Source organism: Panulirus ornatus, chromosome 10 (assembly GCF_036320965.1).
Source record: "Panulirus ornatus isolate Po-2019 chromosome 10, ASM3632096v1, whole genome shotgun sequence".
In the NCBI taxonomy this organism is placed as follows: domain Eukaryota; kingdom Metazoa; phylum Arthropoda; class Malacostraca; order Decapoda; family Palinuridae; genus Panulirus; species Panulirus ornatus.
The window spans coordinates 31,895,368-31,920,398 of record NC_092233.1 but is presented as its reverse complement, the minus strand read 5'-3'; the positions used below and the strand labels follow the sequence as shown (position 1 = coordinate 31,920,398).

The 25,031-nt window shown below is 39.6% G+C and overlaps 1 protein-coding gene across 1 annotated transcript in view; it reads right to left on the bottom strand.

Annotated features, from left to right (window-relative positions):
• UQCR-Q (Ubiquinol-cytochrome c reductase ubiquinone-binding protein) overlaps positions 1 to 24,811 on the bottom strand; it is a 41,495-nt gene extending 16,684 nt beyond the window's left edge. The window contains exons 1-2 of the mRNA XM_071665750.1: positions 24,657 to 24,811; positions 3,596 to 3,751 (exon numbers count right to left, since the gene is read on the bottom strand). Of these exons, the coding sequence (XP_071521851.1) occupies positions 3,596 to 3,751; positions 24,657 to 24,768 (268 nt within the window). The 5' untranslated portion in view covers positions 24,769 to 24,811. The remainder of the gene's footprint in view (positions 1 to 3,595; positions 3,752 to 24,656) is intronic.
• Positions 24,812 to 25,031: the final 220 nt, after the last annotated feature.

Sequence of the window (25,031 nt, the reverse complement as noted above, 5' to 3'; positions counted from 1 at the left end):
ACCTTCAAAATACTCACTCCATCTCCTTCTCACATCACCACTACTTGTTTTCACCTCCCCACTTGCGCCCTTCACCGAAGTTCCCATTTGCTCCCTTGTCTTACGCACTTTATTTATCTTCTTCCAGGACATCTTTTTATTCTCCCTAAAATTTAATGATACTCTCTCACCCCAACTCTCATTTGCCCTTTTTTCCACCTCTTGCACCTTTCTCTTGACTTCCTGTCTCTTTCTTTTATACATCTCCCACTCAATTGCATTTTTTCCCTGCAAAAATCGTCCAAATGCCTCTCTCTTCTCTTTCACTAATACTCTTACTTCTTCATCCCACCACTCACTACCCTTTCTAATCAACCCACCTCCCACTCTTCTCATGCCACAAGCATCTTTTGCGCAATCCATCACTGATTCCCTAAATACATCCCATTCCTCCCCCACTCCCCTTACTTCCATTGTTCTCACCTTTTTCCATTCTGTACTCAGTCTCTCCTGGTACTTCCTCACACAGGTCTCCTTCTCAAGCTCACTTACTCTCACCACCCTCTTCACCCCAACATTCACTCTTCTTTTCTGAAAACCCATACAAATCTTCACCTTAGCCTCCACAAGATAATGATCAGACATCCCTCCAGTTGCACCTCTCAGCACATTAACATCCAAAAGTCTCTCTTTCGCACGCCTGTCAATTAACACGTAATCCAATAACGCTTTCTGGCCATCTCTCCTACTTACATAAGTATACTTATGTATATCTCGCTTTTTAAACCAGGTATTCCCAATCATCAGTCCTTTTTCAGCACATAAATCTACAAGCTCTTCACCATTTCCATTTACAACACTGAACACCCCATGTATACCAATTATTCCCTCAACTGCCACATTACTCACCTTTGCATTCAAATCACCCATCACTATGACCCGGTCTCGTGCATCAAAACCACTAACACACTCATTCAGCTGCTCCCAAAACACTTGCCTCTCTTGATCTTTCTTCTCATGCCCAGGTGCATATGCACCAATAATCACCCACCTCTCTCCATCAACTTTCAGTTTTACCCATATTAATCGAGAATTTACTTTCTTACACTCTATCACATACTCCCACAACTCCTGTTTCAGGAGTATTGCTACTCCTTCCCTTGCTCTTGTCCTCTCACTAACCCCTGACTTTACTCCCCAGACATTCCCAAACCACTCTCCCCCTTTACCCTTGAGCTTCGTTTCACTCAGAGCCAAAACATCCAGGTTCCTTTCCTCAAACATACTACCTATCTCTCCTTTTTTCACATCTTGGTTACATCCACACACATTTAGGCACCCCACTCTGAGCCTTCGAGGAGGATGAGCACTCCCCGCGTGACTCCTTCTTCTGTTTCCCATTTTAGAAAGTTAATACAAGGAGGGGAGGATTTCTGGCCACCCGCTCCCGTCCCCTCTAGTCGCTTTCTACGACACGCGAGGAATACGTGGGAAGTATTCTTTCACCCCTATCCCCAGGGATAGTATACATATATATATACATATACACATACACACACATACACATACATATGCACATATACACACACACACACATACATATATATACATATGAGAAATGTAAGAAACAATTTAGAAAACTGAAACTTCTAGCTTGAAATGAATGAAAAAAAAGAATAACATTACCAAAAAGCTTTGTATTAGCTATATACAGCAAGATGATAAACATGATAGTAAATAGTAAATAATTCATAAAAGACATAATTAAACAGAGTATCATTTTCTGAACAAAATAACATACAACTCAATCTGGTGAGACATTGCTCATGATTGCTGTGCACAATTTAACTTATGCTGCACTGCTCCCAGGTGTATAAAGTACTCTAGAACTATCTTATGGCATACCGGGAGAGATATTGTAGTATTTTTGTCACAAATGGATTTCATCAGTGATGTCTTTGATCATGCTACAGAAACAAAGCAGCAAAAAATTATTACATTAGCTGTACAACAATCATTGTCATCACATATATTTACCACCTCTGTGTACATTAAAGCTTAAGGCCTGTAGTATTTAGAAACAATGTGTGGAACACCATTATCACTATCAGTGGCCATATATTTCACCCCCATGCAAAGGTAACCAATTTTAACACTAGCTCTCATATGAGGTTAACTGTTTCAAATATGAAGAAGCTCTCGTGTGAGGTCAACTGCTTGTCAAGGGGTAATTATACTGATAATGGGCTAGAATGAGAGATCAAAATTTGCAGATGATATTAAGCTGGTAAATAAAGCTACTACAAAACTGAATGTTTAAAACTGCAAGCTAACTTAGACTAACTGACAGACGACTACCAGGTGGCAAATAAATCTAAATATTCTCAATTGCACCATTTTACACAATGGTGAAAAATGGGAGGAAAAGCTACTGTGTGAATTACATTGAGCTACAAATGATACAAAAGGAAAGAGACTTCCGTGTAATAATCTCCAATAACCAAAAACCCAGTATTGCACTTCAAAGAAGCAATGAAAAAGACTATAAAAAATTTAGCCTTCATAGGTAAGGCATTTGAATATAAGCCTAAGCCAGAATTTCTCAATCTACCATTCACTGATGCACCCCATCTTGAATAACGTATTCAGTTCTGGTCATCCTAATTAGAAAATGACAGTGCCTGTATACAATGAGTATTGAGGCAAGCCACTAATATGATATAAAAGAGAAACGAACTCCATGACAGCAAGCAACACAACATAAATTCATGAATGGTTTTGATGAGCTATATCTAAGCAGCTCTTTAAGCTTAGATTTTCTTGATTTCTTTCACAGTAGTACTTTAAATAATGGAAGTATTTTCCTCCAACAAGACTGTTAATGTGTGGAATGATTTACCACTAAGAGTAAATGAGATGTTTGAGGACACTATGTGGTGTGAGGTGGTTTGACCGAGTAAGTGATGAAAGCGTAAGAGATGTGGCGAAGGAAGAAGAGTGTAGTAGAGAAAGCAGAAGAGGGTAGGTTGAAATGGGATGGACATATGGAGAGAATGAGTGAGGAAAGATTGACAAAAATGATACGTGTCAGACATATACATATATACACGTGTATATATTCATACTTGCTGCCTTTATCCATTCCTGTCGCCACCCTGCCACAAAGGAAACAGGATCCCCCCCTTCACTGAGGTAGTGCAAAGAAAAGACAAAAATGCCACATTCATTCACACTCAGTCTCTGACTGTCATGTGTAATGCACCGAAACCACAGCTCCCTTTCCACATCCGGCCCCAGTGACCTTTCCATGGTTTACCCCAGGTGCTTCACATGATGTAATATATCGTTCCAATTCATTCTATTCCTTGCACGCCTTTCACCCTCCTGTTGTTTAGGCCCCAATAGATCTTTTCCACTCCATCCTTCCACCTCCAATTTGGTCTCCCGCTTCTTGTTCCCTCCACCTCTGACACATATATCCTCTTTGTCAATCTTTCCTTGCTCATTCTTTGCATGTGTCCAAACCACATTATATACACACACTACAAATTTTGGAATTTATGTAACTTTCTGCAGGAAAGTCAGTAATCACTCATAATGAAAATTATCTACTTACGTGGAACAACTCGAAGAACCTGGGTACGGAATCTTCTGAACAAATTAGGGACTCCATAACGAAGGGCTCCAGCAAAAGCTCTCTGCTCAAATGGGGAAATGGAGTACTTGATGATCCCCCTCACATATGCCAGTTCACCAAAACCCTTACCCATTTCTGGAAAGTACAGAAAATTAAATATGAATTAATCAATAGCAATAAATCATGGTTTATGTCTACAACTTTTCAACAAAGTAAAAGTCAGAAACCTACTGATACATTACAGACCACCATGTGACTTACTGTAATGTAACCTCAAAAACCTAATTCCAATTATCATTTTGCATTAAGGATGAGGGTTCTCGTTCTTTAATATACAATACAGTAAAGCTTGATACGTCAATGAAATGCTCTTTTGGGTAATATGTTTCTACCTTTAGCTTAAAAGTGTTGGGAAGACTTAAAACTTACTTTAAGTATAGCAAACCTAGCTCAATACAGTAACCTTTCATAAAGTGTCTATGAATGATTCTGGTGTGACTAAAGATCATTTGGAGAAAGATGATGTCTTCTTTCGTCAAGAAGACGAAGAAAGAGAATGAGACTGAAATTGAACATGCTTCAATGCCTGAAGGTGATGGAGAATCTAGCATTGTCAGTGCTTCAACCTCAAGTCAAGCAACTGGAGCTCCTAGCAGAAAAACTGGACCCAATAACCACTGGCCATAGCCATACAAATATTTTGAATACATGGGCCCCATGGGTGAGCAGAACATTGAATACAAGTGCTTGCTGTGTCAGCCAAACAAGAACTTACTCTTAACAAGCAAGAAAGGTCAAAACAACCTCAAATGACATGTCTCTAGATGCCATTCTCACATCCAAAACCAGTTTGAATGATGCATCAAGAACAGGATGACGATCTAGAAATGGAAGAAGTGGCCAAGCAACTTTCTGAAGAATCTTGGTCACAAGAGGCAGAGGACCATGGTTTAACCGATGATACAGGAGACTATGACCAGACCATCTAGATTCACCATGGCTCTCTTTGAAGAGGTCAGTAAATTTAATCAACACTCTTTCAACTTTGTGTAAAAGTCTTTGTCAGTCAGTTATGAAGCAACATAATAAATTTGTATTTCTTTTTAATTAATCGCTTTCTTTGTGGACATGCTGCCACTTGATGTTGTCGAATATGATATGTGGAAGGACTTTATAAACACCTGTGTTCCTGGTCAACAAGTACAGTGTAGGCGGACGCTTACCAGTCGTATTGAAGAGAAGTATGTTTGTTTTGGCTATTCAACCCTCATGTTTGCAAATGCACATTCTAGTTATGGTTAAATATCTGTTTTGAGCGACAAATAAATATATATTGGAAAACATTAGTATTACTTATTATATCTTTTAATAAACATTTTAACGTTTGATGAGACGAGGCAGCACCTGAGGGATATCCTCAACTCTGTACAGTGGGTCTCTACTATGGCAGGCATTTGGATAAATGCCCACAAGTATGCTTAAATCTTAATTTTCAATTATATCACTTACTTCAATTAAAAAGATCACTAACATACAGTGAGTTATGTTACTTAATTCAATACATTACTCTTAAGATATAAATAAAAGTTTTATATACTGAGAATACATTTCAATCAAATCAATTCAAAGAATTCAATAATCCATTTCATTTCAAGTCATTCATGGGGATAACTCGATTAACTAGGAAACCCTCTTCAGCAAGAAGTCAGTCTTAGTGTGTAGACGACTCACTGGACGGCACACTTTTGATGTCCTTACGAAGGAGATGTAGAAGATCCCCTTTTACTTCACAATCGAGCCAAAGGTGTGCAAGACTACTACTTGACAATGGTAGCAACTTTGTCAAGGCATCTAAGCAGATTTTTTCGTAACTTTCATTATTCGTATTCCTCTATCTTTCTAATTATTCACATTTTCCATTTTTTTCTATAAAACCAAATAAAAAAGTATGTTGCATTTCATTGTGCAATGTCTTTGGCAAAACGGACAAAGAGCTGGCTGAGGAGGTCCAGGAAGAGGAAGGGTGTGGGGAGGACCGACGATGTGAAAGTCATTCAGGCTGACGATCTGGCATTGGTATTGGAAGGTAAATAGGGATTATTGATTATTTCTTCATTTCTTTCACTTTTTACAAATCATGTTAACTATTTTATTTTCACTCAAACATACTAATTAAATATATTCAACATTCATTTTCAGCTGGTTCTACAGAAGATTCTGAGTATGTTCTACCAAAGCACACAAGGTGCGCCACCCACACCATGAACCTAATGGCCACCTCTGACGGCGACAAGGCATTGAAGGACTCACCATCCTACAGGAAGATGTACTGCTTTTGGTAAAGCTATGGAGCTGTAGAACAAGCAGGCAAGAAGTTCACAAGCCTTATACACCATTAAGGTCGATATAAGTATGCACTTTTGGTAAACCTACAGAGCTGTAGAACAAGCAGGCAAGAAGTTCACAAGCCTCATACACCATCAAGGCTGAGATAAGGATTCTGCAGATTGTCCCCATTGTTACAAGATGGAACTCCATCTACGATGGGGTGTCTCATCTGGTCAAGATCATCTGAGACAAGGAAAACCTTCATGGACTACACTTGGCATGCAACATTCTTGGGGTACCTTCGTTCTCATCTGGTGAATAATTTCTTTCTCTTCTTTTCTATTCTATTTTACTTTTAAAAAAGGTATAAATGTTAAAACTTAAAAGTAAAATATACAATATAAAAACTAAAATATTTAATGACAGGACTAGAATATTCAGTTAATCTTTCAGCTGATATCTGCTTCTTCAAAGAGTATCTTGAGGTGATGCAATCAGTCTGTAAGGCACTAGACATCAAGCAAGGGGAGAACAAAGACTATATGGGGGCATTTCTGCCCACCTCATGTCATCTCTCTAAATGTTGAAGGAGTTAAAGGAAAGCAGCACTAATGTCAAGATGTGTCAGCCACTAGTAGTTTCTGTCTCGAATGGCATCAAAAGCAGGTTTGGTCCCCTTTTTGAGGACATGCACTTCCTCCTGGCAACTGCACTACACCCTCAGTTCAAATTGGAAGACAACGTCATGTATGATGTTGAGGCGATCACAGCAAGGTGAAGAAGCAGATGTTGATTATGATGAAGATTCTGACTGATTTGAGAAAGGAAACCAGCAGCAGAGAGGGTGAGATTGACCAGGATGACTTCTTTGGAGATGTCTAAAAGGGCAGGGCGAAAAGCAAAGAAACCGGGACCAAGTTGGTGGAAACTTTCTTAGCAAGAGGCCTGTTAAACCCTTCAGCATCAATAAATACTCCCAAGCCAGGCATTGATGGACTTGTTCATAAAGTTTAAAACACCTATCCTTTCCAGTGCTGCCATAAAGCAGCTCTCCTTTTTTGGGAAAGACATCTTCAAGCCAAAAAGATCAGAGCACAGTGACAGTCATTTTGAAATGCTGGTTATCTTGAAGGGAAAATGAAGTATTATTGTAGTTACTTTATTGAATACTATTTGTATGACTAGTACCAGTGTTTTCAATTGGTTGTTTGTGTTTCATTTCAAATAAATATTTTTCACTTATAATACATGAAAGGACCAAAGAATGAGTTGGTACAAGTTCCTTTCTTTGGGAAGGACCATGACTGGGACTGTTGTTCCACTTTGAGTCAAGGACTGGGACCAGCAGTCCTTTTTGAGGACTGGATGCCCACCTATATGGATAAAAATAATCTCATAGAGTAAAATCTCCTTCTAAGTTGCTGGTATGTTTTTGCCCAGCAAGCTCCATACCTAAATCAATCATCTTAAAACTATCTACAGCATTTCTTCTCTTGTAAGGCTCATGTTTACAAATCATTATACTTATCCATGTTTACAAATCATTATACTTATCCTTTACAGTTTATGATAGGATTTTTGTTTCAATGCCATATATCTTGGAAGTTGTTAGCTATAAATCTTCTTATTGGGTATGATTAATCTCAAATCCACCTTCAATCAGTGACATCACATAAGTCAACATTCTGGTGAGTCCGAAAAGTGCTCTATATTCTTTAACTCTATGGGCTGTGACATGCCAGGACACTGGTCCGATATGAAGGCTGCAAAGTGCAAGTACACCACAGAAGATTTTGGTACAATGGTTTAAATTACAGCAGATGTACTATTCCACATCTTATCCACAGATGTCACTAGCAACCTTACAACATAGCCAGAAAAAATATCAGTCATTACAATCACCCGTATACCATATTAGGAGTGTAAATGAGTCACCAAAGCAGGAAGCCAGATTTACATGGCAACTTTTGTAGTCAGTTCCATAAAAGACACACTCTTTTGCACTAGTGTTATATTTCCAATAAAAAATAAGGTTACTTTTCATTTATTCATGAAAATAATGTTCTTTATATCTTTTCTACACTCCTCTTCTTTAGGTTCTTACCTAATATATGAATTAATAATCATCTGCACATTCAGAAAAATAATTGAAAATAACAACCAAAATAAATGGAATTCTTCACAAGCATTGGTGATCAGTTCAAAAAATTCAACTTACAATCGTTACAATGACAGGATTAACTATGGTTTTTCATGCATTCTCTTCAATAAGCTCATATTTAAATGCATGATAACCTAGAGTATAGTGCATACAAGAATAAGATGGGAAATTTTTGGTCAGGAAAGTAACCCAAATTACATAGTACCACAATCTCCCTGTCCCTTTCTCCAGCTATGCTAATGCCTAGTGAAGATTTTAATTTGGCAGGATGGGTTGCAAAATAGTTTTTGTTCATATTTCTTAAAATACTAGGGAATTTTATGTAATCAATGAATATGAGAATAATCTTGTCCTTAGCTTTTCATCAAATTCACTGATCTTCCTTATAAGACCATCTGGTGCATGTGTGATGTGCTCATATAGGTCAAAATAACTATATTTCATGGTTACTTAAATTTAAGTAGGGTATTAGCCACTGAAATCTGTCTTTTTTCTCAGTTGTCTCTGTATCAAATGCTCTCAATTGTTTTTCATGTATGGTCATTCAGTAAACACCAGATGTGTTCAATTTTGGTAAAAACAAAAAATCAAATGGAATTTTCTGCCAATTTGAACTATGCTGATGCAAGCTTCAAGCATATCTTCTAGTGCCATGGGAGGATTTGGAGCAGCTCAGGGCCAGTGTCAGTTACCAAGTGGTGTCATCTATGGATGGACTGTTGTACTCATGGATATACTCAGCCTGTACTGTACATCAACACGACAGAGGGGAATGCACTGATATCTTTCTCCAGTTGCCCAAAATAGAGTAAAAAAACAGCAGTCAGCTGTAATCCATGAAACCATGAGTTTAGAGCTGGGGATAGGGGATTAAGAATACTTCCCACGTATTCCCTGCATGTCGTAGAAGGCGACTAAAAGGGGAGGGAGCGGGGGGCTGGAAATCCTCCCCTCTCGTTTTTTTTTTAATTTTCCAAGGGAAGGAACAGAGGGGACCAGGTGAGGATATTCCAAAAAAGGCCCAGTCCTCTGTTCTTGGCGCTACCTCGCTAATGCGGGAAATGGCGAATGGTTTGAAAGAAAGAAATATCTTTTTGTTACATTTTCAGTGAAAATTACATAAGGTATGGACATAATAACATCATAATTTGCTTTGTGAATATTTACTGTGTCTAATTCTGCTCCATAAACGTGAGATAAGAGGTGGTGTCCCTTTAACCATGACATCAGTCCATTTAACCTTGAGAGGCATCTTGTTAACTCTGAAGCTTTCAAAGTTTGCATACATTATCTCTATGACACCAAGAGTAGGAAGAGGAAGAGTGCTGATAATAGAGGACACTCAGCAAGAGCTAGTTGTTGGCATCTGAGTCAGAAGTGTTCTTAAGTATTATTACTAAGGAACTCCTTAAATATGATCTTGATTTTAGTTTTTCTTTTTTAAGTTGGATAAAAATGTTTGCAAAAGTATAAGACATTTAATTCATTTCTTTCTTTCATTCAAACTATTCGCCATTTCCCGCATTAGCGAGGTAGCGTTAAGAACAGAGGACTGGGCCTTTGAGGGAATACCCTCACCTGGCCCAATTCTCTGTTCCTTCTTTTGGAAAAAAAAAAAGAGAGGGGAGGATTTCCAGCCCCCCGCTCCCTCCCCTTTTAGTCGCCTTCTACGACACGCAGGGAATACGTGGGAAGTACTCTTAATCCCCTATCCCCAGGGATAAGATATATATATATATGAGATTTAAGCAAAAAAGCGAGCTTGTGATAGTAATTAAAAACAAATACTTTTCATTTGTCTAAAAAGCTTTCTATAGATATTAAGTGGCAAGTAAAGAAACCTCAGGCTCTTCCTTTGTGTTAGAAAAGAAGCACAAGATCATAAAAATATTTTCATCTTTTAATAGCAAAATCATATCAACAAGGTATGCCTTTGATATCATAATGCATGTACATCTAAAGGTTTAAGAAGGCAGTGTAAAAACAATAATTCATCAGAAACAGGAGGCACATATTTTGTTTGGGATCTTCATTCTATTTTTCCTTCTTTTTTGTAAAAATAATGATTTAAGTGTGGGTTTTTTCATGTCCACATATATCGGGAGCGGGGGGGCCAGAAATCCTCCCCTCCTTGTATTTTAACTTTCTAAAAATGGGAAACAGAAGGAGTCACGCGGGGAGTGCTCATCCTCCTCGTAGACTCAGATTAGGGTGTCTAAATGTGTGTGGATGGAACCAAGATGTGAAAAAAGGAGAGATATGTAGTATGTTTGAGGAAAGGAACCTGGATGTTTTGGCTCTGAGTGAAACGAAGCTCAAGGGTAAAGGGGAAGGGTGGTTTGGGAATGTCTTGGGAGTAAAGTCAGGGGTTAGTGAGAGGACAAGAGCAAGGGAAGGAGTAGCAGTACTCCTGAAACAGGAGTTGTGGGATTATGTGATAGAATGTAAGAAAGTAAATTCTCGATTAATATGGGTAAAACTGAAAGTTGATGGAGAGAGATGGGTGATTATTGGTGCATATGCACCTGGGCATGAGAAGAAAGATCATGAGAGGCAAGTGTTTTGGGAGCAGTTGAATGAGTGTGTTAGTGGTTTTGATGCACAAGACCAGGTTATAGTGATGGGTGATTTGAATGCAAAGGTGAGTAATGTGGCAGTTGAGGGAATAATTGGTATACATGGGGTGTTCAGTGTTGTAAATGGAAATGAAGAGCTTGTAGATTTATGTGTTGAAAAAGGACTGGTGATTGGGAATACCTGGTTTAAAAAGCGAGATATACATAAGTATACGTATGTATGTAGGAGAGATGGCCAGAGAGCGTTATTGGATTACGTGTTAATTGACAGGCGCGCGAAAGAGAGACTTTTGGATGTTAATGTGCTGAGAGGTGCAACTGGAGGGATGTCTGATCATTATCTTGTGGAGGCTAAGGTGAAGATTTGTATGGGTTTTCAGAAAAGAAGAGTGAATGTTGGGGTGAAGAGGTTGGTGAGAGTAAGTGAGCTTGGGAAGGAGACTTGTGTGAGGAAGTACAAGGAGAGACTGAGTACAGAATGGAAAAAGGCAAGAACAATGGAAGTAAGGGGAGTGGGGGAGGAATGGGATGTATTTAGGGAATCAGTGATGGAGTGCGCAAAAGATGCTTGTGGCATGAGAAGAGTGGGAGGTGGGTTGATTAGAAAGGGTAGTGAGTGGTGGGATGAAGAAGTAAGATTATTAGTGAAAGAGAGGAGAGAGGCATTTGGACGATTTTTGCAGGGAAAAAATGCAGTTGAGTGGGAGATGTATAAAAGAAAGAGACAGGAGGTCAAGAGAAAGGTGCAAGAGGTGAAAAAGAGGGCAAATGAGAGATGGGGTGAGAGAGTATCATCAAATTTTAGGGAGAATAAAAAGATGTTCTGGAAGGAGGTAAATAAAGTGCGTAAGACAAGGGAGCAAATGGGAACTTCAGTGAAGGGCGCAAATGGGGAGGTGATAACAAGTAGTGGTGATGTGAGAAGGAGATGGAGTGAGTATTTTGAAGGTTTGTTGAATGTGTTTGATGATAGAGTGGCAGATATAGGGTGTTTTGGTCGAGGTGGTGTGCAAAGTGAGAGGGTTAGGGAAAATGATTTGGTAAACAGAGAAGAGGTAGTAAAAGCTTTGCGGAAGATGAAAGCCGGCAAGGCAGCGGGTTTGGATGGTATTGCAGTGGAATTTATTAAAAAAGGGGGTGACTGTATTGTTGACTGGTTGGTAAGGTTATTTAATGTATGTATGACTCATGGTGAGGTGCCTGAGGATTGGCGGAATGCTTGCATAGTGCCATTGTACGAAGGCAAAGGGGATAAGAGTGAGTGCTCAAATTACAGAGGTATAAGTTTGTTGAGTATTCCTGGTAAATTATATGGGAGGGTATTGATTGAGAGGGTGAAGGCACGTACAGAGCATCAGATTGGGGAAGAGCAGTGTGGTTTCAGGCACGTACAGAGCATCAGATTGGGGAAGAGCAGTGTGGTTTCAGAAGTAGTAGAGGATGTTTGGATCAGGTGTTTGCTTTGAAGAATGTATGTGAGAAACACTTAGAAAAGCAAATGGATTTGTATGTAGCATTTATGGATCTGGAGAAGGCATATGATAGAGTTGATAGTGATGCTCTGTGGAAGGCATTAAGAATATATGGTGTGGGAGGCAAGTTGTTAGAAGAAGTGAAAAGTTTTTATCAAGGATGTAAGGCATGTGTATGCGTAGGAAGAGAGGAAAGTGATTGGTTCTCAGTGAATGTAGGTTTGCGGCAGGGGTGTGTGATGTCTCCATGGTTGTTTAATTTGTTTATGGATGGAGTAGTTAGGGAGGTGAATGCAAGAGTTTTGGAAAGAGGGGCAAGTATGAAGTCTGTTGTGGATGAGAGAGCTTGGGAAGTGAGTCAGTTGTTGTTCGCTGATGATACAGCGCTGGTGGCTGATTCATGTGAGAAACTGCAGAAGCTGGTGACTGAGTTTGGTAAAGTGTGTGAAAGAAGAAAGTTAAGAGTAAATGTGAATAAGAGCAAGGTTATTAGGTACAGTAGGGTTGAGGGTCAAGTCAATTGGGAGGTAAGTTTGAATGGAGAAAAACTGGAGGAAGTAAAGTGTTTTAAATATCTGGGAGTGGATCTGGCAGCGGATGGAACCATGGAAGCGGAAGTGAATCATTGGGTGGGGGAGGGGGCGAAAATCCTGGGAGCCCTGAAGAATGTGTGGAAGTCGAGAACATTATCTCGGAAAGCAAAAATGGGTATGTTTGAAGGAATAGTGGTTCCAACAATGTTGTATGGTTGCGAGGTGTGGGCTATGGATAGAGTAGTGCGCAGGAGGGTGGATGTGCTGGAAATGAGATGTTTGAGGACAATGTGTGGTGTGAGGTGGTTTGATCGAGTAAGTAATGTAAGGGTAAGAGAGATGTGTGGAAATAAAAAGAGCATGGTTGAGAGAGCAGAAGAGGGTTTTTTTAAATGGTTTGGGCACATGGAGAGAATGAGTGAGGAAAGATTGACCAAGAGGATATATGTGTCACAGGTGGAGGGAACGAGGAGAAGTGGGAGACCAAATTGGAGGTGGAAAGATGGAGTGAAAAAGATTTTGAGTGATCGGGGCCTGAACATGAAGGAGGGTGAAAGGCGGGCAAGGAATAGAGTGAATTGGATTGATGTGGTATACCGGGGTTGACGTGCTGTCAGTGGATTGAATCAGGGCATGTGAAGCGTCTGGGGTAAACCATGGAAAGTTGTGTGGGGCCTGGATGTGGAAAGGGAGCTGTGGTTTTGGGCATTATTGCATGACAGCTAGAGACTGAGTGTGAACGAATGGGGCCTTTGTTGTCTTTTCCTAGCGCTACCTCGCACACATGAGGGGGGAGGGGGATGGTATTCCATGTGTGGCGAGGTGGTGATGGGAATGAATAAAGGCAGTGTGAATTGTGTGCATGGGTATATAGGTATGTGTCTGTGTGTGTATATATATATGTGTACATTGAGATGTATAGGTATGTATATTTGCGTGTGTGGACGTATATGTATATACATGTGTATGGGGGTGAGTTGGGCCATTTCTTTTGTCTGTTTCCTTGCGCTACCTCGCAAATGCGGGAGACAGCGACAAAGCAAAATAAATAAATATATATCTTAAGATACCACTGGAGGAAGTGAAGTGTTTTAGATATCTGGGAGTGGATTTGGCAGCGGATGGAACCATGGAAGTGGAAGTGAATCATAGGGTGGGGAGGGGCGAAAATTCTGGGAGCCTTGAAGAATGTGTGGAAGTCGAGAACATTATCTTGGAAAGCAAAAATGGGTATGTTTGAAGGAATAGTGGTTCCAACAATGTGGTATGGTTGTGAGGCGTGGGCTATGGATAGAGTTGTGCAGAGGAGGGTGGATGTGCTAGAAATGAGATGTTTGAGGACAATATGTGGTGTGAGGTGGTTTGATCGAGTAAGTAATAATAGGGTAAGAGAGATGTGTGGTAATAAAAGGAGTGTGGTTGAGAGAGCAGAAGAGGGTGTTTTGAAATGGTTTGGTCACATGGAGAGAATGAGTGAGGAAAGATTGACAAAGAAGATATATGTGTCAGAGGTGGAGGGAGTGAGGAGAAGTGGGAGACCAAATTGGAGGTGGAAAGATGGAGTGAAAAAGATTTGGGGTGATCGGGGAATGAACATGCAGGAGGGTGAAAGGCATGCAAGGAATAGAGTGAATTGGAACGATGTGGTATAACAGGGTCGACATGCTGTCAATGGATTGGACCAGGGCATGTGAAGCATCAGGGGTAAACCATGGAAAGTTCTGTGGAGCCTGGATGTGGAAAGGGAGCTGTGGTTTCAGTGCATTATACATGGCAGCTAGAGACCGTGTACTTTGTTGTCTTTTCCTAGCGCTACCTCGCACGCGTGAGGGGGAGGGGGTGTCATTTCATGTGTGGTGGGGTGGCGATGGGAATGAATAAATGCAGCAACTATGAATTACGTACATGTGTATATATATGCATATGTTTGTGAATGTATTTATATGTATATGTTGAAATGTATAGGTATGCATATACGTGTGTGTGGATGTGTATGTATATACATGTGTATGTGGGGTTGGGTCATTCTTTTGTCTGTTTCCTTGCACTACCTCGTTGGCACGGAAGACAGCGACAAAGTATAATGAAATAAAATAAATACGTTGAAATGTATAGTTATGTATATGTGCGTGTGCGGGCATTTACGTATATACATGTGTATGTGGGTGGGTTGGGCCATACTTTCATCTGTTTCCTTGCGCTACTTTGCGAACGCGGGAGACGGCGACAAAGTATAATAATAAATAAATATATATATAAATTTGGGTTTGGTGTTCAGGGATATTATACTCAACTTTAAGTATAGGTAATGGCATCTACAGAGACTAGTATGTTACCCCAAACTGTTATCTCACGACATAAGCTTGAACCAATGTGTTAAGGAGTCAAGACCCACCATAGGTGAAGACAGTTGGGATTGTGACATGTGGAGGCCTCTCTGGGAGAGGATCGTACCACTGTAACTGTACCAAAGTAAATACTTTTTTGTAACTAAAATGTAAGTGGTAAAAATTTTTCGTCATGTAAACCATTGTGCTTGTTGTGTTGATGGGTCAGGCCATTTATTGTATTGTTGTGTAATTATGGCCGAAAATAATGGGAACATGTTTGTGGAGTCCCATTGAACTGAAGATGAATTGTTGGAAATAGCAGACATGCATGAAATTCACTTAAGGCCAGGTGCTAAAAGTGAAATGCAAGCAGACTTGGTCGAACGGCTAAAATCTATGGATATATTAGGAGACGAGGAAGAAAGCGTTAAGAATAATGACCTTGATGCATAGATGAGCATGAATGAACATGAAATGTTAGAGAAGTTGAGAACAAAATTTGATCCAGGATGTTGTATAATAAAGAATGCAGATTGAAACAGATAAAGAGGTTAGGTTAAAAAAGATTGAGGCTGATGCACAGATGGGTTTCAGACAAGCCAATAATGATGTGGATGGCAGAGTGAATCATTTACCAGAGTTTATAGAGGAAGAAGCAGAGGATTTCTTTGATCAGTTTGAGAAAATAGCCACTTTCGAGAGTTGGGATAAGAGTGACTAGGCAATTCCTATTCAAACATATTTTAGAGGCAAAGCAACAGAGGAACATACATGTTTAGGTATAACATAATATGTTGATTATGGAGTACTCAAAGAAGCTGTGTTAAAATCTGTTCAGTTGCATCGAGAGGTCTACAGGAGACAGTTTAAAGGTCTGAGGAAATTAAGTGCGCAGACTCAGAGTTAGCGAGATTGTGTGAAATGAAATTCAACAGGTGGTGTAAATCTGAGGATGTCAAAACCATGGAAGGATTGAGGAAAATGATTTCACCAGATAATTTTAGATTTAGTATATACTGATATCAAATATGAAGTCAATAAGGGCAAAGTTAAGGATCTGAAAGAGGCTGCACATTTAGCAGATCAACTAACAATTGCATATAAAATGTACAAGAAAGGCATCAAACAGAGTGGATACAAACAATTTAGATATCAATCCAGTGAAAGAGGTCAACCAAGCGAAGGGTTCAAAACAAGGTTCAAATTATTATCAGACAAAATGTGGGTGATAAGATGCAAGGTCAGTCACGAACAAATGCTACATCACAGTTAGGTTCTAACAGACCTGAGGGTCAGCTGGAGAGGCTGCAAGTAAGATGTCATGCATGTGGGGAAACAGATCATGTAAAATTTCTGTGTAAAAACCTCAAAGTCAGCTGCTTTAACTGTTGCTTAGGGAAGCCTCAGAATATCCATAGGGACAGTAAAAAAAAAAAAAAAAAAGTGTGTGGTTAGTTTTAAACCATTTAAGACTGAGGAAAAGACATCACTAGAAAGGACTCCTAAGAGGAAAATTATCATTCTTAGGGACACCGGAGCTAACCAGAGACTAGTCTCCAAGGAACTGCTAGAGTGGACCACAGAGTCATACTTTGGAGTGGAGGCTAGTGTTAGAGGGTTAGGAGCAGGACTGACCATTACACTGCATTATGTTAATCTTAAGAGACTAAATTTGTTAATGGTGAAGTCAAAGTTGGTGTGAATGTTGAACTTTCTATCCATGGAGTGGACATATTGTTAGGAAACAATTTGGCTGGAGAAAGAGTAGTTCCAGAACAAAAACTGATTGATAATCCCCTTGACCTTGTTGAACATAACTCTGATGATTTGTTTGGTCATAAAACAAATATTGATATCTCTGTTCCTAAAACTGATACAATAGAGTGTTCCAAAGATGTAAAGGGAGTTCCTGATGGGGATAATAATATATACCTGTCAGACTTACATTCTGTTTGTGATGGTTATTGCAATGTGAAAAATACTGATGTATATCCTTCTTGTGTTGTTACTACAGCTATAGCTCAGGTTAGAGATGTATATGATATAGGATAAGGTGACTATTTGAGGAGGGGTGTGATGTCAAGTGGGGTGTCAAAGTTGAGTTAAAAGTGGATTATCTTCCAGATTTCAAAGCCGATAAAAATAAGATGATAAAATTTCAGTTTGAAGATAGTAGTCCGAAGGAAGGGTGGAACGAAGTAAAGAGAAATGGCCAGTTGGATAATGAGTCAGGATTCTATTTTAATGGTGGGGTGTTAATGAGAAAGTGGAGACCTCCAAGTGTTCCTACATCAGATCACTGGAAAATGAAAAAGCAGATTGTAGTTCCTTGGGTGTATAGGAATAATATCACTACTTTATCTCATGATTCTAATCCATCTAGACATTCAGGAATGAGGAAGACTGTAAGTAGGATACTAATGCATTTTTATTAATCTGGTATTTAGAGAGGTTGCTGAATTTTGTAGTTGTCCAACTTGTCAGAAAGTAGGACAATTGAACTATGTTGTAAAAACACTAGATAGGCACAAGAAGATCCATTTATGTCACATTAATTTAATGAAGCCTTATTTTGAGAAAAAAGTGAAATGTGAAAGATAGTATGGCAAGGGAAGAAGTGAGCTGTGGATGTGTAAAGGTTGACGATGAAAAATCTGATGGTCCACATGATGTTACGCTAAGGTGTGAAGATTAACTTTTTAAAAATTCTGAGATTCTGAGTAACTTAGAAAGTAAGCTTGAACATTTGGATGCTATATAAACACATGAAATTGTGGAAATTAATGAATACAAATCATTGTTTCCTGATGCCCCCAGAACAAGCGTTATAATACAAGATACAAAAGTAGAAAATGTTTCTCCAATTAAACAACCTTACCCAGTTAGTCTAAAGAAAAGGGAGATAATGAAAAGGGAAGTAGAATAAATGTTCAAGCATGATTTGAGAGAGCCAAGTACCAGCCTTTGGAGCTCACCATACGTGTTAGTTCCTAAACCTGACGGTTCTTTCAGATTTTATACAGATTAAAGGAAAGGTAAAAAGAGTAACCAAAACTGATCCATATACTGTTCCTAGAGTGGATGACTGTATTGAGCAAGTGGGAGATGCAAGATTTGTAAGTTCGATTTGTTAAAAGTATATTGGCAGGTAGGACTGACTAAGAGGGTGAAAGCCATCTCAGCATTTGTAACCATGGATGGGTTATACCAGTATTAAGTGTTGACATTCGGCATGAAGAACAGTGAAAGTAGTTTTCAAAGGTTAATATGTGAAATGTTGCGTGGTGCTGAAAATTGTTCTGCATATACTGACAATATTGTGTTCTATTTTAGAGAGCGAGATGAACACATCTCCTTTATAAGGAAAGTCAGACATGGCAAATCTTGCTGTAAACTTGAGTAAAAAGTGATTTTGTGAAGGCTCATGTTGTGTACCTGAGAATATTGTGGGACAAGAAGTATGTCCAGTTAATGCAAAAGAGAAGCAAGGCAATGACCATCCATTGTTATTTTTCTTTTCTTCCTTGTCAGAAAAATTACAGTACTGTTGAGAGGGAAACTTTACCTTTAATTTTGAGTTTACACAATTTTGATGTTTATTTGAAAGGATTACGAAAACCCTTTCTAGTTTTTATGAATCATAATCCTCTGGTGTTATAGTTAATACATTGGAGACTTATGTTACAAGATTATGATTTAGTTATCCAGGATGAAAGATGGAAAGACATTATTGGAGCTGATGCAATGTGCCACATGGCCGCTAGTCATGAATTGACCCAATGGATGACTCATGCCTTTTTTGAGGAGGGGGATGTTATGTGCATCACTTTCTCCTATACCTACAATAGAAATGTTTTTTGTTCTGTATAGCAGCCCTTACTATACCATTATGTTTTATAAATTTGGAGAATGATGTAAATTTTCTATTTTTTGTCAAAGACATCTTTGTTTTATTATTTACTTTTATTTATTCATTATACTTAATCACTGTTTCCCACGTAAGCGAGGTAGCACAAAGAAACAGACGAATAATGGTCCAACCACCCACATACGCATATATATACATAAACGCCAATATACATACACATACACTTCAACGTATACATACATATACATACACAGGCATATACATATATAAACATGTACATATTCATACTTCTTGCCTTCATCCATTCCTGTCACCAACCTGCTACACGAAATACCATTCCCCCAAGCCCCTCCAGTTATGTAGCACCAGGAAAAGACAAAAAAGGTCACATTAGTTCATACTTAGTCTCTAGCTGTCGTGTGTAATGCACCGAAAACCACAGCTCCCTTTCCACATCCCTGGTTCAATCCACTGACAGCACATCAACCCCGGTATACCACATTGTTCCAATTCACTCTATTCCTTGCACACCTTTCAACCTCCTGTATGTTCAGGCCCTGATCGCTCAAAATCTTTTTCACTCCATCCTTCCACCTCCAATTAGGTCTCCTACTTCTCCTTATTCCCTCCACCCTCTTTGTCAATCTTTCCTCACTTATTCTCTCCATGTGTCCAAACCATTTCAACACACCCTCTTTGCTCTCTCAACCACACTCTTTTCATTACCACACATTCCTCTTACCCTTTCATTACTTACTCGATCAAACCACCTCTCACCACATATTGTCCTCAAACATTTCACTTCCAACCCATCCACCCTCCTCTGCACAACCCTCTCTATAACCCATGCCTTGCAACCATATAACATTGCTGGAACCGCTATTCCTTCAAACATACCAATTTTTGCTCTCCGAGATAATGTTCTCGAATTCCACACATTCTTCAACGCTCCCAGGACCTTCACCCCTCCCCAACCCTGTGACTCACTTCCACTTACAAGGTTCCATCTGCTGCTAAGTCCACTCCCAGATAAGTATATGTATTGAGTAGGAGAGATGGTCAAGGGCGTTATTGGATTGTGTTAATTGAGAGGCGTGCAAAAGAGAGACTCTTGGATGTTAATGTGCTGAGAGGGGCAGCTGGAGGGATGTCTGATCACTATCTTCTTGAGGCGAGGGAGAAGAATTGAAGAGCTTTTCAGAAAAGAAGAGAGAATGTTGGGAAGAAGAGAGTGGTGAGAGTAAGGAGCTTGGAGAGGAGACTTGTGTGAGGAAGTACCACGAGAGATTGAGTGTAGAATGGAAAAAGGTGAGAGCAAATGATGTAAGGTTAGTGGGGGAGGAATGGGATGTATTTAGGGAACCACCGACGGCTTGGTAAAAGAAGCATGTGGCATGAGAAAGGTGGGAAGTGGGCAGATTAGAAAGGGTAGTGAGTGGTGGGATGACGAAATAAGACTGTTAGTGAAAGAGGAGAGAGGTGTTTGGACAATTTATGGAGGGAAGTAATGCAAATGACTGGGAGATGTATAAAAGAGAGCAGCATTAAATTTTAAGGAGGATAAAAAGATGTTTTGGAAGGAGGTAAATAACGTGCATAAGACAAGAGATTGAGAGGGTGAAGGCATGTACAGAGCATCAGACTGGGGAAGAGCAGTGTGGTTTCAGAAGTGGTAGAGGATGTGTGGATCAGGTGTTTGCTTTGAAGAATGTATGTGAGAAATACTTAGAAAAGCAAATGGATTTGTATGTAGCATTTATGGATCTGGAGAAGGCATATGATAGAGTTGATAGAGATGCTCTGTGGAAGGTATTAAGAATATATGGTGTGGGAGGCAAGTTGTTAGAAGCAGTGAAAAGTTTTTATCGAGGATGTAAGGCATGTGTACGTGTAGGAAGAGAGAAAAGTGATTGGTTCTCAGTGAATGTAGGTTTGCAGCAGGGGTGTGTGATGTCTCCATGGTTGTTTAATTTGTTTAGGGATGGGGTTGTTAGGGAGGTGAATGCAAGAGTTTTGGAAAGAGGGGCAAGTATGAAGTCTGTTGTGGATGAGAGAGCTTGGGAAGTGAGTCAGTTGTTGTTCACTGATGATACAGCGCTAGTGGCTGATTCATGTGAGAAACTGCAGAAGCTGGTGACTGAGTTTGGTAAAGTGTGTGAAAGAAGAAAGTTAAGAGTAAATGTGAATAAGAGCAAGGTTATTAGGTACAGTAGGGTTGAGTGTCAAGTCAATTGGGAGGTAAGTTTGAATGGAGAAAAACTGGAGGAAGTAAAGTGTTTTAGATATCTGGGAGTGGATCTGGCAGCGGATGGAACCATGGAAGTGGAAGTGAATCATAGGGTGGGGGAGGGGCCGAAAATCCTGGGAGCCTTGAAGAATGTGTGGAAGTCAAGAACATTATCTCGGAAAGCAAAAATGGGTATGTTTGAAGGAATAGTGGTTCCAACAATGTTGTACGGTTGCGAGGCGTGGGCTATGGATAGAGTTGTGCGCAGGAGGGTGCATGTGCTGGAAATGAGATGTTTGAGGACAATGTGTGGTGTGAGGTGGTTTGATCGAGTAAGTAATGTAAGGGTAAGAGAGATGTGTGGAAATAAAAAGAGCATGGTTGAGAGAGCAGAAGAGGGTTTTTTGAAATGGTTTGGGCACATGGAGAGAATGAGTGAGGAAAGATTGACCAAGAGGATATATGTGTCACAGGTGGAGGGAACGAGGAGAAGTGGGAGACCAAATTGGAGGTGGAAAGATGGAGTGAAAAAGATTTTGAGTGATCGGGGCCTGAACATGCAGGAGGGTGAAAGGCGGGCAAGGAATAGAGTGAATTGGAACGATGTGGTATACCGGGGTTAACGTGCTGTCAGTGGATTGAATCAGGGCATGTGAAGCATCTGGGGTAAACCATGGAAAGTTGTGTGGGGCCTGGATGTGGAAAGGGAGCTGTGGTTTTGGGCATTATTGCATGACAGCTAGAGACTGACTGTGAACGAATGGGGCCTTTGTTGTCTTTTCCTAACGCTACCTCGCACACATGAGAGGGGAGGGGGATGGTATTCCATGTGTGGCGAGGTGGTGATGGGAATGAATAAAGGCAGACAGTGTGAATTGTGTGCATGGGTATATATGTATGTGTCTGTGTGTGTATATATATGTGTACACTGAGATGTATAGGTATGTATATTTGTGTGTGTGGACGTGTATGTATATACATGTGTATGGGGGTGGGTTGGGCCATTTCTTTCGTCTGTTTCCTTGCGCTACCTCACAAACACGGGAGACAGTGACAAAGCAAAATAAAATAATAAATAAATAAAGACGAGAACAAATGAGAACATCAGTGAAGGGGGCAAATGGGGAGGTAATAACAAGTATGATGAAGTGAGAAGATGGAGTGAGTATTTTGAATATTTGTTGAATGTGTTTGATGATAGAGTGGCATATATAGGGTGTGTGAAGTGAGAGGGTCAGGGAGAATGCTTTGGTGAAAAGAGAAAAGGTAGTGAAAGTTTTATGGATAATGAAAGCCAGCAAGATGGCAGGTTTGGATGGTATTGCAGTGGAATTTAATAAAAAAGGGGATGACTGTGCTGTTGATTGGTTGGTAAGGATATTCAATGTATGTATGGATCACGGTGAAGTGCCTGAGGATTGGCAGAATGCGAGCATAGTGCCACTGTACAAAAGCAAAGGGGATAAAGGTGAGTGTTCAAATTACAGGGACATAAGTTTGTTGAGTATTCCTGGGAAATTATATGGGAGGGTATTGACTGAGACGGTAAAGGCATGTACAGAGCATCAGATTAGGGAAGAGCAGTGTGGTTTCAGAAGTGGTGGAGGATGTGTGGATCAGATGTTTGCTTTGAAGAATGTATGCGAGAAATACTTAAAAAACAGATGGATTTATACAAAGCATTTATGGATCTGGAGATGATAAATGATAGGTTTGGTAGAGATGCTTTGTGGAAGGTTTTAAGAGTATATAATGTGGGAAGTAAGTTGCTAGAAGCAGTGAAAAGGTTTTACCAAGGATGTAAGGCATGTGTACGAGTAGAAAAAGAGGAGTGATTGGTTCCCAGTAAATGTCGGTTCGTGGCAAGGGTGTGTGATGTCTCTATGGTTGTTTAATCTGTTTATGGAAGGGGTGGTTTGGGAGGTGAATACAAGTTTTGGAGAGAGGGACAATTATGCATTCTGTTGTGGATAAGAGGGCTTGGGAAGCGATTCAGTTGTTGTTTGCTGCTGATACAGTGCTGATTCAGGTGAGAAAGTGCAGAGGTTGGTGAAAGAAGTAAGTTGAGGGTAAATGTAAATAAGAGCAAGGTTATTAAGTTGTAGGGCTGAGGGACAAGTTAACTGGTAAGTTTGAATTGAGAAAAAACTGGAGGAAGTGAAGTGTTTTAGTTTTTGTTTTATAAATCAAATAAAAGTATTTAGAAAAAAATAGATTTATCACTTTTCATATGAAGAAGTGGTTGTTATGTTAATATATGAATTTAGGGAATTGAAGCTATGTAGATTCTCTCTCCTTTTGCTTGCTAGGTAAACAGAATGGATGACGTGCACACTTGTTTCTCTATATAATCAGGTTGTATTTGCCTTATTATTGTCAACTGTCATTGATTAATTGTTATATTTGTAGAAGCAAAGAAAGCAGTATTTATGAGACGTCCGCCATAGCATCCAACTTGTGTTTCGTTCATAATTCGTATTTTTGTTATTGCTTGCAATATACTGCTTCAATGATTATTTCAAGTGTATTAGGACATAAGCCTGGGCTAGTGTGTTAAGGGGTCCAGACCCATCATAGTTGAAGGTGGCTGGGATCGTGAAAACAGCAACTGAGTTGTAAGTGCTTAGAGTCTTCTTTCTAGCAGCTGCTTCATGGGCAAGAAGGGTCTTGGGATGTACTGGAACAGTGTTAGTAGTTATGGGTAATGTCTAGAGTTCAAGCAGGAGACTGTGACTCATATCTGTGTGGGAGGTGTGGTTTCTATTGGATGTATGTCTGGTGGGCTGGAACTACACACTAAGTTGGAAGGTCAGTTATTTTGTGCTTCTGAGTTATTTCAGCACCTATATGTTTTATCAGCGTAACTAGAAGTGGTGGAATCTGTGATTAGTTAATACAGCGTAAGGCAGGGGTAGCTTTTTATTTATGCTTGGGGGTTGGTGGCTACTTGCAAAGTGGTTTGGAGGTCTAGTGCTGGAATCCATACAGTTAGTACATAATGCTTTAACTACACAACTTTTTTTCTAAGTCAAAATCTTGTTTACTTTGTAAGGGCTTTATTTTGTGGGAGTAGAAGGTGGAAAAGGTATGAACTTTTACCGTTGGGGATCCTATGGTACTAAAACAAACAAACATCTGACAAACTGTTCTACACACCAGCAAGAATGTAGTGATTACGTAAACCTGTGGACCGCTGTTTCCGATAGCAAAGCCCCAGCCCCGGCCGTATGGGTAACAGGACCTCCTAAGACTACTCCAGATATACTCGTTATAATGAGGCGCAAGAACAGTAAACAATATTAGCACATCTGAATCATCGCCGGAATAACCACTGCACAAATATAATAAATGTAATGAGACACTCAAAACATTAACGTTACGTACCCCTAAAGTAATGAAGCCAATGTCGATACCGGCCTCATATTTTCCTCCTGATCACATCTGTACAACGATACTTTGAAAATGATAAATCAATGCTAAATTATTGCCTCTGAAGGTGCATGATTGATATCTTATCAAATATAATTGTAATTTCACAAACTTACTGTTCACAACTTCTGACGAGACTCCGGTCGAGGAACAGCTGACTGCCAAGTCAAATGAGAGACAGTGTAACAAAAACATTTCTCCAATAGAAATTAATGATATAAATAACATTTATATTAAGATTTCTAATCAGGTGAACACTTAGAAAAGCTATCTGCAAGCCTACAGAATTGAAAATATTGATCATAGTCTTTGTATATTGATTGTATTAAAAGGTCAAATGACCATCTTATGGGAATGTTGCAAATTAACCATTATTACGAAAAACACCGAATCAAGTCAATTGTGACGTACAGAGCAAAACTATCACACCTCCAAAGAGAACAGAATATATGCGGACATTTTTTGAACTACAGATGTACATTTAAATACGA